Source organism: Primulina eburnea, unplaced genomic scaffold (genome assembly GCF_022965805.1).
Source record: "Primulina eburnea isolate SZY01 unplaced genomic scaffold, ASM2296580v1 ctg908, whole genome shotgun sequence".
NCBI lineage: Eukaryota > Viridiplantae > Streptophyta > Magnoliopsida > Lamiales > Gesneriaceae > Primulina > Primulina eburnea.
In genome coordinates this window covers 29,113-42,935 of record NW_027331669.1, presented here as the reverse complement: position 1 = coordinate 42,935, position 13,823 = coordinate 29,113, and the positions used below count along the sequence as shown (strand labels likewise).

General features: G+C 33.2%; 1 protein-coding gene across 1 annotated transcript; it reads right to left on the bottom strand.

The window, feature by feature from the left end:
- Positions 1 to 229: 229 nt before the first annotated feature.
- LOC140822567 (probable disease resistance protein At4g27220) lies at positions 230 to 6,130 on the bottom strand. Its single transcript, XM_073183344.1, is given in 5 exon segments — positions 230 to 1,658; positions 2,208 to 2,438; positions 3,073 to 3,089; positions 3,288 to 4,824; positions 4,827 to 6,130. Coding segments are annotated over 5 exon segments (3,594 nt in total). The 5' UTR covers positions 5,994 to 6,130; the 3' UTR covers positions 230 to 1,016.
- Positions 6,131 to 13,823: the final 7,693 nt, after the last annotated feature.

Genomic DNA, 13,823 nt, shown 5'->3' with positions numbered 1-13,823 from the left:
TCACTCATTAATGTTAATAGGTCGGCCGCGTGTATTTCAACATCATTAAATGCCTCCCTCGCTTCGAGATGTCAGAAGAGAAGTCATACCAGAACTCTGGTGCTATGTCCTGAATCAACCACTCGAGAGATGGGCTGTCCTGACCCGGGCATCGCTCATGGGCCTGACCCATGACCCTAGCATTCCCGGGATCAACTGCCCGGGACATATTGGGGTATCATCAATAAGTATCTTAAAAATGTAACAAAACCGATGGGAGAGAAATAATAATGATGAAATTTGTCATGACAAATCAAGGCACTCAACCTTTATAAAATAGAATAGATATACCATTTTCTTGAACTCCAAAAATTTCTCAATACTTCAGGACTATACCTTCCTCTTGGAAAAATGGGTCTTTGATTAACTAGAAAAACTAGGGTAATACTAATGCCAAATCGAAGCTCTCGAACTTCTAGACTGAAAGTTGCGAATACCATGATTTTCATCCTCTTTACGGGTTCAATGTAAGTTTCAGCACCAAAATAAATTGGCTACAAGCTAATACGTGTATCTAGAATCATGAGTTAATGTTCCATTCACTAGCAAAACATAAACAAATCAATTTGAATAACATTACCTCACATAATATTGTTGTTGCTACTCTCTGTCGTTTCCTCGCCTTCTGTCTATTTCCTGTCCTCGTGCTTCTCATCCTCATTGTACTCATCCTTGTTCTCATCTTCGTTTGCATTATGCTATATAGTATCGCATTTAAACGAAACGAGTAGACCAAAATCAGGCAGCAATTGCATAATAAACATATTTAGGATTAAACCTTTCATCATGAAGAGTAATTACTATAATTCAACGAGTAAATCATATTTACCAAATAGAAGGAATAATATTGAAAGAGAAAATATACTCTTAGCATATTACAATAATAAAATTGCTGACCTCTCACAACAATGAATTCAACACATGTTAAATATACAAGTCCAGTACATTAAGGGAATAGAGCATGAACAGTAGTATAATTATAAAGACAAAATATAAAGAGGGGTCGTACTTTTTTGAATAAAACAAAAGCAAAAATTCATTCTAACACATGCAACATATAAACAACAAATATACATTGTAATAAGATGAAAGTTATGTATTGGATATTCATAGAAACTTACCTTAGTACTTGTGAAATGATGTATGCCATCGTTCAAGTCTTTCATTTTAATGTCCTCGCCATTTATGCAGAACTCACGTAATTTTGGCGTACTTAGCGATCCCAAAGTGAAAGTTTTCATCATAGGGCAATCAGTTATTTGTACATAGACAAGTGATGGTAAGTCAAATGCGTGCTTCCATTGGCAGAAACTTCTCAACTTACAATTACCTTTAATATCCAAATATTCCAGATTAGGAAAAACAAAGTTAACAGTTACATGTGTCTCATCCTCGGTCACGTCAATCATCTCTTTGCAATATTGTATATCTAGTCTATTGAGATTAACAAGAGCTTTTGCGATCGCAGATGATATTAAGTTTATGATGCCATCAACTTTATATATAATCAAGGCCTTAAGATTATGAAAGAAACTGATTGGGATATGACGACACCATATCTTGCTTATTTTATCGGGCATGTCCCATAGACTAAGTGTCTCTAGGCCAATAATTTCAACCTGTAAAAGATAGAGAAATTAAATGACAATTCATTGATTGCTTAAAAATGAAATCAATTTAATCTAAATGTAAAATCCAAATACACTATGCTTCATCACAACTGTAAAACATAACCACTTCGCATTTTTTCTAGCTAACACTAAATTACAAATAACACAACAATAAGAATACCAACAATTTATTTGCTGAATACACACACACACACACACACACAAATATATATATATATATATATATATATATATATATATTATATATATATAAAAGATTGTATTATATAAATATACAATAATACAATCAAAGTATATAATACAATCTTTTTGTTTATGCAACAGACATAAAAAAATATATTAAAGACAATGGCCATGATTATAATTTATTAAAAAATAAAACAAAAGCCATTATTGTTGCTACTACTGTTGAAACCCAATAACAATTATAATGATGAAATATTTGTTTCTCGATATGTATATTATTAGCATATGGACATATTTATATTATTTAAAATACTTTGGTGGGTTTTTTGGGATTACGAAGAAAAGACGTACCTTTTTATTGCAAAAGAAATGAAGAGAATGATGGTCGTGGGTCGGTTCTGAATCTATTGGCACAAAACTATTCAGCCTTGGCAAATTTCCAATCCGCAACAATTTCAGCTTTGGAAACTTGATGCTTTCAACACCTCTGTAGAACGTTTTCAGGCATGGCAGATCAATTAGCTCCAATTTATACAATTCATGGAATATGATACGCCGGAGCAGCTTATAGTTCATGAACATCTGTGTGACCAGATTAGAGAGAAATGGAATATGTAATTTTTTTTTTATGTAATTCTCTTTTCAATTATCGTAATTCGTTTTCATTGTATTTTGTGGTATTTTTAAAGAGATTGTGTTGAATAATATTTCAAAAAAAAAAGATTCCAATTTTTTTTTCGTTTCTTAATAATATTTTAATGAATATTGGAATGAAGTTATTTGTAAAATAATAATAGTACTTATTTTTAGTAATAGTTGTTGTAAAATTTTAAAAATATTAGAAAGATATTGAAATAATTAAAAATAAAAAATAAGTGAGTAAGTGGATAGTGGGACCCATAAATAATGAAAGTTGAAATTAAATGAATGTGGGTGTGTGTTAATAATGGGGAAGTGTTAATGTAATGAATATGTGGCTCGTGGACCCCATCATTTTTGATGAGATGGAGAGTTATTAACATGGATTAATTCCGACGGATGCGGATGCCCTGAGTCGGTTCTGAATCTATTGGCAAAAAACTATTCAGCCTTGGCAAATTTCCAATCCCCAACTTATTCAGCTTTGGAAACTTGATGCTTTCAACACCTCTGTAGAACGTTGTCAGGCATGGCAGACCAATTAGGTACAATTCATACAATTCTTGGAATATGATACGGCGATTTCCATCATCCCTAAATATTTCTTCTATAGTGTCATGATTAAGAACGATGAGCCGCTCAATCATCCCGGTTGGGTATTTGTCGATTTTGGTTCGGAGTTTTGGGCAGAGTATGATTTCTAGTTCTATCAAATGGGGGAATTTTATGATTTCGACACCTTGGGTGAAAGCTAAAAGGTTTGGCAGATTGTACAGTTTCAGTCTCTTCAACTTTGGGAAGAGTTGCTTTCCATTTCATTCCACAACACTTGTTCAATCGTGTCACAGAAAGAAATTTCAAGGCTTTGAAGTTGTACAAGACTCCTTGCAGTTGCCATTGAGAAGAGATATCGTAGATTGGGACAAAAATAAATTTCTATGGATTTGAGGTTGACCAGGTAAACATTCTGATTTGGACTCTTCCACAAATATTCCAACTTGGGAAGATGTTGAACAACTAGTGATTCTAGATTTTGGAAGGAATTGGATCCCTCTGGAATTGTACCATCAATTATCTCTTCCAACATTCCAAGTTCATTCAGCTCCAGGCGCTCCAACATGGGGAATTTCCAATCGATTGCATTCATCAATTTCTTCACCGTTGAACAATTTTGAAATACGAGCTCCCTCAAGCTTTCAATCTCACCTAGATTAAAATCGCTTGAACCATCTCCACGTAATTCTAGTGACTGGGTGTTCTTTCCTAGTCGCCGAATCCAATTTCCTACTGTCACGTCTCTCGGTAATTGGAGTGTGATTCTTCTCTCATACTTCATGACATGAAATAAAAATGGGTCCTTCTCACAAACACGAATTTGATATCTTCTTAACTGCTTTGAAAGCAATATCTCTTGGGCGACCAAGTTGGGATCCAATATATCAATCTCCAAGCAAGTCAAATTGCTGAGAGACCCAAGTTCTGAAAGACTAGCATTCCTTTCTTCACTTACATTTCCCTTCGCTTCCCATTTGTTAAAGCAATCAACTATCTTCAATTCCTCCAACCCAACCAATCTTGATATGACACCAGCCACTATTCTTTCGAGTTTCTCGCAATTCCTCAATTCTAATAATCTTAGAAATTTCAATCCCCCGACATTTGCTGGTAACTCTTCAATTTCGTTACAGAACGAGACACGAAGAATTTCCAAACTTGCTAACTCTCCAACAACTGATATGTCTTTCACCTTGCAATTTTTCAAGTGCAACTTTCTAAGTTTTTGTAGGAATTCCAGAGTTGATGGAAGTGATTGATAATTTTGATTTGAAAAATACAAAACTGTCAGCTCCTCCATTCCTTTAAAACAAATATCGTTGACATCAAATCCTTCGGGAAATTCTGAATAATTGGAATTCAGAATCATCAAGAGACGAAGATTTGGAAAATCCAACCCAACAGGAAGCTTGGCATTGGCAATATTTGAAATTTCCACCGACATCCAATTGCAATTGCGAGATGAATCCATTGAGCACACATTCAAAAACCCTTGCTTTTCTTCTGAACCAATGAAAATAGCCACATCACGAACAACATCATGCATTTTCACCTCATCTTCCTCACTACCAGTCATCAATAAAAAACGACTTCTAATCCTCTCCAATAAATGATATGTTCTGTTTCTTCCATCTTCGATATTGTCGATTCCCTTAAACATGCCTAACCCAAAGCTAAGCAAAGCCAAGTCCTCAATCCGGATGTCATCATCTTCGGGAAACAAGCAACATAGCAGGAAAAGGGACTTTTCCAAGAAATCGTAACTCAGTTTCAGAGGCATAAAAACATTTTCCAGAACTTGCGGGAAATTCGTGGGTTAGATCCTCTCAGTTGTAAAAGTGCATCTTTCCAGGTCTTTATACTTCTATTTTTTAGAGCTTTACCAACGGTGGCAAGCGCAATTGGCAAACCTTTGCATTCTGCTGCGACTTCTTCTGCTATGGGACGCAAATATAAAGCATCCACGCAATCACCAGATTTCTCTCTAAAAAGTGTCCAAGCTTCTTTTTTGTCCAAGACTTGAATTTCAATAACTTTATCGGCTTCCATTTCTTCACATACATCTTTGAGCCGAGACGTCAATATAATTTTGCAATTTACGGAGGATATAGGAGTTCCTCTGTAAGGAACTCCTATATCCTCCGGCTCAAATCTTTTCCAAACATCATCAAATATTATGAGTTTCTTCTTCGAATCCATTAGCCTGGTGCGCAATTTATGTGCTCTACCATCCAAAGTCTCCTCGCTCAAACCCAAACGTAATATTTCTGCTATTTGCTTCTGAATTTTGAGCTTGTCGGTTTGTTGACTGACAACTACAGTCACAATCTCATCAAATTCTTTTCTCACCCTATCCTCAATTCTTCGCACCATAGTTGTCTTCCCAACACCTCCCGCGCGGCAAATCGCTATCATGCGGGCGTTGCCATCTTTCAAACACTTGATGATGTCTTCCTCCATGCTTTTTCTCGATTGAAACTCCAAAGTTGGTGCGTGAGAGATAGATACCATTGATGCCGGAGGGGCTGGATCAACAATCCTAATCAAATTTCCTTCATTTCGTAGTTTTGCGATGCCTTCTGCTATTTCTTTGGCACTCTTTCCCACCGAGTACCGCGGGATTATATTCCATCGCTTAAGATCATTGCAGCCTTGCAAAATCCTCGTCGCCTCCTGAAGCTTCTGAGTGCCTTCATTTGACCAGTTTTCAACCTCAGTCGTAGCACTCTCGGCACGAAGCCGAGCATCTTCAATCTTTCCCTCCATATTGCGCCTTTCCCTTTCCAAACGACCAATTTCATCCCTCAGGCCTTGAACATTTCCGTCGAAGCACCACCAATAATTGATATGGAGCTTGACGGGAGGCCAAAGGACCTCAGTAACTATGAATTTGCCGACATCTTTTACATATTTAAGCGGATTTAACCAACAACAGTCTGCCATTAGAAAACAAGCGAATGGAGATGGAAAATCCAACGTGGATCTGCTCCCCTATGTTATCTGAAACAGAGAAAGATGGAATGAGATTAAAGAAGAAATGGGATTTCGATGTAGAATAGTTGAGTTAGATCTGAGAATGAAATTACAAAGAAGAAATAATGAGGTTGACTTAGAACTCTTCCCAATGGTACCCATATGCCAGCCCCAAATGAACTACCTCTTCTCATTTAGATACATTTATTCAAAAATTAGCCTACAAAATTACTACTTTTTTGGCAGCATTTGACCTGGTAATGAAATTTATCAAATTTTAAATTTATAATTTTTTTTAAAAAAAAACTGGTATGCATTAGCTTCTCAAGATCGATCCGAATTTACAACAGATTCCATATAACGACATTTTTTTATTTGAGGTCCCTGCAACAAAATATTGACTAATTTTCCTCAACAATTGCAAATGAAAGCATTTTTCTCTCACTTTTCTTCCACTGAACATAAAAGGCGATGAGATTAGAAACGGGGGGTTGACTTGCACTCTTCCTACAGTACCATCTTTGTCAACACCAAATGTTCCCTGATTTTTCTGACAAGTTCAATCTATTTAGATTATTCCACAAGTTCCTGACAAAAATAGTACATTTGAGGCATTTTAACATCAGAATAAACGAGAGATTAATGCAAGGAACTCACTCTGCTGCGATCATGACCGAAGGAGCTAGCACTGCTGGAACGGATTATGTTTCATGAGAGATAGATACCATTTTCTTCTTCTGCTTCAGTAATCCTTGATTTTTTTTTTTTTGAAATAATCAGTAATCCTTGATTTGTTTTGGGCAGGAAGATAAGTTCTTGTTTTGGTTCTTGCACGGAGGAGACCATAAGATTCTTAGATAGAGTCAAGTGATGCAACTCCGATGGGCCAATTCCTTTTTCATTTCCATAATTATTTACGAATATATATTTAATATTATTAATGTACGGTGATACATAAATTCATTGAACCCAACCTTTTCCCAAACTCAAATCAAAGCCAACAAATTTATCTATTTTTTTTTAAAAAAAAACAAGTCTCAAAGTTTGCGTCGAGGCATCCTTTCTAGTTTTTTAATATATATATATATATATATATATATATATATATATATATATATATATATATATATATATATATATGTCGAGACGGCAAACCAAACATTATTGGACATTAAATTATGGAAATAAAAACCAATCAGGGACGCCACCCTTTATTTTTTTAATCCATAGCCGCCTAGCCGGTAGGATTAGGAAAAGGGCATCTCGGTCTAATAAAAATAAGCATTAAAGTGGTCAATACTTAACGTAAATGATAGAAGCGATTTATCTAATTAGAAATATAAATGAGTAATTTTCATTCACCTCGTTTGTATTTTATGTATTTGAAAAATTATCTCATACCAAAAAGATGAGTGTCAAATACAAATGCAAATTATCCATGATTAATTATGGATTTTTTTTTATTAACACGTCCTATAGAAATTCAAAGAAAAAACAAAAAACAAACGTGTATAAAATTAATTTAGTCAAGCATAAAACCCATTGCAAATGCGGCATATGTAAGGAAAAATGATAGTCAGAACTGGCTTCCGTTAAATTGCGCGCAATTTCCCGACTTCTTTGCGCATTCTTCTACTTCTTTGAATTTCTCTCGGCCTCAGCTTCTTTGCTTTGTTCTTGGTTTTTTGCGCAAAAAATTTAAAGGTCGTTAAAGAAATTCTTTGCTTTGTCGGAACTACGCTGCGTTATTTTATCGAGTATCAGTAATTTTAAAATATTTGACGGGTATTAATTTTATTTTTATTATTAAATTAATTTTGTTTTGTAATCTTATTTTTTGATAAAAATGTTTAACATTGTTAGGTGATTACGTTTCTTTGTTGATTTTGTCATTTCGTACGAGAGACTCTTAAAAGGTAACATCATTATTTTTGTTGATATTATTGAAATTATTTTTTGTTTTTATTGTTGTTATTATTATTAGAGCAATAAAAATTTTAATTAGTTAGTTGTAAGTTGTACGAGATAAATTATCATTTTTTGAGAAATATTTATTAATGATTTATTTTTGTGTTTGTAATATGAGATAAGCATCGAAGAGTTTTAAAAAATATCAAATTCAATATATAATTTGTTAAAAATATATAAAAACTTTACCCCTAAATTTATTTACTCTAATTACACATGACATTATAATTCTCGAAAAAAAAATAGCCCATGTGTTGAAATTTTTAAAAAATACACTTGATTCACAACTATTGTCGTATATGTCGTATATAATTGAAAAATCAGCACAACGTCAAAATCATCACTTTCCTTATAAATTCTTTACTTATATTATTGACGTTGAATATGATATTATCGTTGAAAAGATATCAAAAGTTGTTAATATGATATTACTTAATGGGATAATGAATTATGATTAATTATAAATAATTTTATATACAATGCTCTTACTCGTTTCATTAACAAATTATAATTGAAAATGCATAAAATTGTAATAAAATTAGTATTCAGTAAAATAACTAATGAATAAAATTATTACCACTTGGAATCAAATGATTAAATCTTGTCATCCTTGTAAAAAAAATATTAAATGTTAAATAAAATGTTTCTGAAATTATTTAATGTGTGAATTTGGAAAAGATTATATCTTAAATTAATTTATTTGACCTTTCAAAAAAATATAATTTAGTTAATAAAATTATTTTACTTATTTAAATATGTGAAACTGATTTGATAAATATTTTATTAATGTAATTGTCTTAAAGTGTGTGTGTGTGTATATATATATATATATATATATTCATTCAACAAGTCATGTTTTTTTTTTATTATTATTATCGAAAGTTAGATCTTAAATCAGGTTGTTCAAAAATTAGTTTGATGAAATATTGGTCTAAAAAATTTAATTTGGATATTTAAAAATATCCATGTTGAGAGCAATAAAATTCTTAATTGAGTAGCGATCAAAACAAGATGTTCATGTTGTTATATTATTTAAAAAATTAGAGTTAAATCGTACTCCATCTGTCCCGGTAATTTAAGCATATGTGTGCTTTCACACAAACGTAAATTTACCCTTATTTAATAATTTTTTACAAGTGAATTTTTTTTTTTACAAGTAAATGATTTTAAATAGAGGTAGATTGGTAAAATAGTCTGAAAAATAATACTAAATATAGAAACGATTTTTATAATTGAGACGGATGAAAAAAAATACAACTTAAATGAATGAGACGAAGAGAGTATTAACTTATTATAGTTATCAATTCATCGTTAGCATCCACATTTGAGTATTTACAATAGAGAAAAAAAATAAATTTATTTAATATAAAATATGTAGTTATGTTTTGTTGATATAAAATATAAAATTTGTTATATCTTGATTTTTTGTTTGCAAGATGACTGAAAATACGATAATGTGTTGTATTTGTGGGATATACACATTTCAAATAATATCAACGCTGAAAACATGGATGCACTCATAAATCCACGTCGGTCTGACAAATGTCTGTGGAGATTGCATAATGCTGTGATTAACCTCCGTGTCCGCCTATGTCTAGCACGCATGGATTTCTATGGTGTAATTCAGTGTGGCCCTATTAAAAATTATGATAATCATTTGCTTACAGTCATAGTTGAGAGATGGCGTCGTGAGACACACACATTTCACTTTACAGTTGGCGAGGCAACAATCATAAAGTGAATGAAACATGATTATTAGAATATAGATTTGAATATTTGATACGAGGATCAAAATTGACTCTTTTGGTGGACGCATTGGTGTTGATATGTGAGAAAGGTAAAAGACAACACAAGAATGATTGATGATTGTCTCCAAATGTATGCGTGTGTTTATTATGACTACTTAAGGAAAAAAGAAAAAAAAATTAAATGATATATGATGGTAATCTTGTGCATGTATTGCGTGTTTGTGCAGTTTTTTTAATGAATATTTTAATGTTGGAGTTTAATTATAGATTGTTCGATATAAATTGTTCGATATAGCTGTGAAAAATGGCTTCAGGTGACGGAGATTGTTCTTGAAATCAGAGTGCTGGATCGAAACAAGACTCCGGAATTGGCTAATTAAATGGGCATGTTTCTTTTGCTCAGGCGATGCGTTTCGCCGGAGATTCAGCAGCTTTTGGAGCTTCATAGGAAGATGCAAGATTTTATAAAAGCTGGTTCTAAGTGGAATTGATATTGTTTGTGATTGAAAAGTTATCTGGCTTAAATTCTTGTCTACTATTTTTCTTCATGATGGAATCTAATTAAAAAAAGAAGCCATTTCAGGCCATTGGCCGACAAAACGGGGACACAAGAAAAAATAACTAAATGTGTTTGAAAGGAACTGAGTTGCGAAGTTTCATCCATGATAAGTTGAAATTATTGAAAATTTTGATTGATTTTTGTATAATATGCTATCAAATTTCAATTTTAACTTTGTATATTTTGAATTTTGCCATTTTTTGTATTTTTCGGCTGGATTGATGATGTGAAATAATACAAGTAAGCGTGTCGTCGACATCAAGCTATATTTAAAAAAAACCTAAAAATTGCAAAATAAAAAATTATAATGATAGCGGGCTAAAGTTGAAAATTAATAACATAGAATACCAAAATATAAAAAAAGAACAAATATATAACATCAAAATTACAAATTTTCTGGATATATAGAAATAATATATTTCTTATGGTTACTTTTGCTTGTTTGCGTTGGTGAATTTAGCATCTGTCTAGGATGCCGATATTTAAAATGCAATTAGAACGGTGAATTTTTTTACGTATGCATAATGATGGTTAATGAGATCCTACCTATATGAGCACTACCTTCACTTCATTTCAACGAATAAGATCTTGCCACACATACAATTTCCAAAAAAAAAAAAATGGTTCCTATATATGCATGGGCAAATCTTGGCCATCCATCCTATCATGGGGGCAATGCCCACATGGATAGGATGATATAAACCCATAATGATAGGCATTCCCTCTCTAGCATATACTGTTGTAGGGGTGTCAATCGGGTGGGTTGGGTCGGGTTTCGGGTCAACCCGCGAATTTTTTTTATTTTTTTCTCAACCCGAACCCGAAAACCCCCAACCTAAACACGAACCGATATAACCCGACTCAACCCGTCTAACCCGAATTTTATTAATTTTTTTAACTTTTTTAAAAAAAAATTAATGAAAAAAAATCAAAAAAATAAAAAATAATAATAATATTTAAATTTAAACAGATAATAACAAAATTTTCGATTTAAATTTGAAAGTTTAATCGTAGAAAATTAAAAGTATATTTACTAAATCAAATAAAAAATTGTTAAAAAATAAAAATATGCAAAATAAATATAAATGAAGAAAATTTATCATATAAATATACAATAAATTTTGTTCAAACATACAATATATAAAAATATAGGTAATATTTTCAAAAAAAAAAAGTTTGCGGGTCAACCCGCGACCCAACCCGAAATCCGTCTAACATGGCATTAACCCGAATCCACCCAACCCGAGCCCGAACCTGATTTTTTTCGTGTTGGGTCGTGTCGGGTTGACGGGTCGTGTCGCATTTTGACACCCCTATACTGTTGGGAAGAAACTCTATTGTAGAAAATGAAGTTGAAACAAGAAACATAAATAATATCAAAGGATTTTGGCTTAAACCACGAAAATGATTCGCTGTCCTTGAGCGATATTTTCAACTTATATAAATGACAAAAACTTGTGTGAGACGGTGTTAGACATGAATTTTATTGTGGCGATGATAACTAAAACCAGTAGACCAGCAGACCAGTACAACAGAATGAATTATCAGTAGCTGCTGCTCTAGTAAAACTAAACCAGTAGAAAAGGGATAACGATACAAAACCAGTAGAGAGCATTTTCTAACGTTGCTATCTTAATTGTTACCGTTAAAGAGTTCCTAGTACTAGTATTAATTGCAGCATTAAATACTATACGGAGTCATTTAATGCATATTACCCAATTAAGTATAAAACAAGACTGATTGTTTTATAGCTTTTCTGCAGGAACTTGTTTCGGTAATAAAGCTGATTGTATCAGTTATCTGAAGACTTTTCTGATTATGAACGTTGAACTCAGTCGATTATATATACTTGGATCAAATCCGTGTTCGACACTTCACTTCGCTTATTATCATTTCTCAAGGAACAAAGCTACTCTCTTATCAAACGAACATCAGAATTCCTTGAGTACTTAGAAAGTTCAACACAAAGAAAAAGTAGCACACGCCTCACAACTTATATCAGATCTTTTAAAGATCATCTTGTGCTACTGATTCTTACACTCTTCAATCTCAAACATTGCTTATATTTTATGATAAGAGTCTGTAATCTGAAAAGAGTCTTTTCAGAACACTGTGTTTCGTATATTTGTGAGTTGAAGTAACTAAGAGTTTCAGTAGGCTAAGGTGTAAGTCCTTCTGAAGTGGGTGTGTACCAGAGTTGTACTGTAATATCCAAAGTCTTTTAGTTATACCTTCTGGAAACAGAAGAAGGGGAGACGTAGAAGAGTTTATCTTCGAACTTCCATAAACAACTGCTGCCTACTGTTTTATTGTTTTTCAACTACTTCATCAGATTGTTTCCGCACGTTTCATTGTAATCAGGTGAAAGTATTCGCACAAGATTAACTACTATCCTTAACAGGATTGTAGTACCTCATCAAAACGAGAAAAACGAGTAGAGTTTATTCACCCCCCCTCTAAACTCAACTTCGATCCTCAACAATTGGTATCAGAGCAGGTTATTCTTGCTTGTGAAAAACTTCAACAAATGACACATTTCAGCAAGATCCCTATGTTCTCTAAGGAAGATTTTGATGACTGGAAGATAAGAATGCAAGCTCATCTTGCAGCACAAGATGATGACATGTGGTATGTCATCACAGATGGTCCATTGAAAATCTTAAAGCCTAACACAGCTGTTGCTGTTACTGAAGGTGCACCACAGATGGTCGAGAAATCAAGAAGTGAATGGACCAGTGAAGATAAGAAGAAAGTCAATCTTGATAATGTGGCGAAGGACATATTGTATAAAACTCTCGACAAGAACACTTTCAGCAAGATCAAAATGTGTTCTACTGCTAAAGATATTTGAGAGAAGCTCATTCAGATATGTGAAGGAAATGAGCAAACAAAAGAAAACAAACTGTCTGTAGCAATGCACGAGTGGTTTTTGTCAATTTCTTGGTAATAGGTTGATATCCTGGTTTAGCAAGAAACAGACTTCCATAGCCACATCTACTGCAGAAGCAGAATATCTGGCTGCTGGAAGCTGCTGCTCTCAGATACTGTGGATTCAACAACAGCTAAGAGATTATGGGATTCAAGCCTCCGAATCACCTATATTCTGTGACAATACCAGTGCAATTGCAATCACACAAAATCCAGTACTTCATTCCAGAACGAAGCACATTGACAGCAGGCATCACTTTATTAGAGACCATGTGCAGAAGAAGAACATTCGTCTGGAATATGTTTCTACTGATCAACAAACAGCAGATATCTTTACGAAACCCTTACCAGAAAATAAGTTTTCTTACTTTCGGAATTCTCTTGGTTTGATAGATTTAACTTAATCGTCTTCTGTTATCTTAGTTAAGATTTTATTGCTTATCGCATTGAACTAACAATAAGATATTCATAGAAAAGCAGAAGAGATAAATCAGATACGCAAACTGGCATTTTATTAGAAATCATTTCAGTACATTACACGATGCAAAAATGAATACAGTAGATACTCCTTGCTATTTAACCAGTAGCGTTACATGT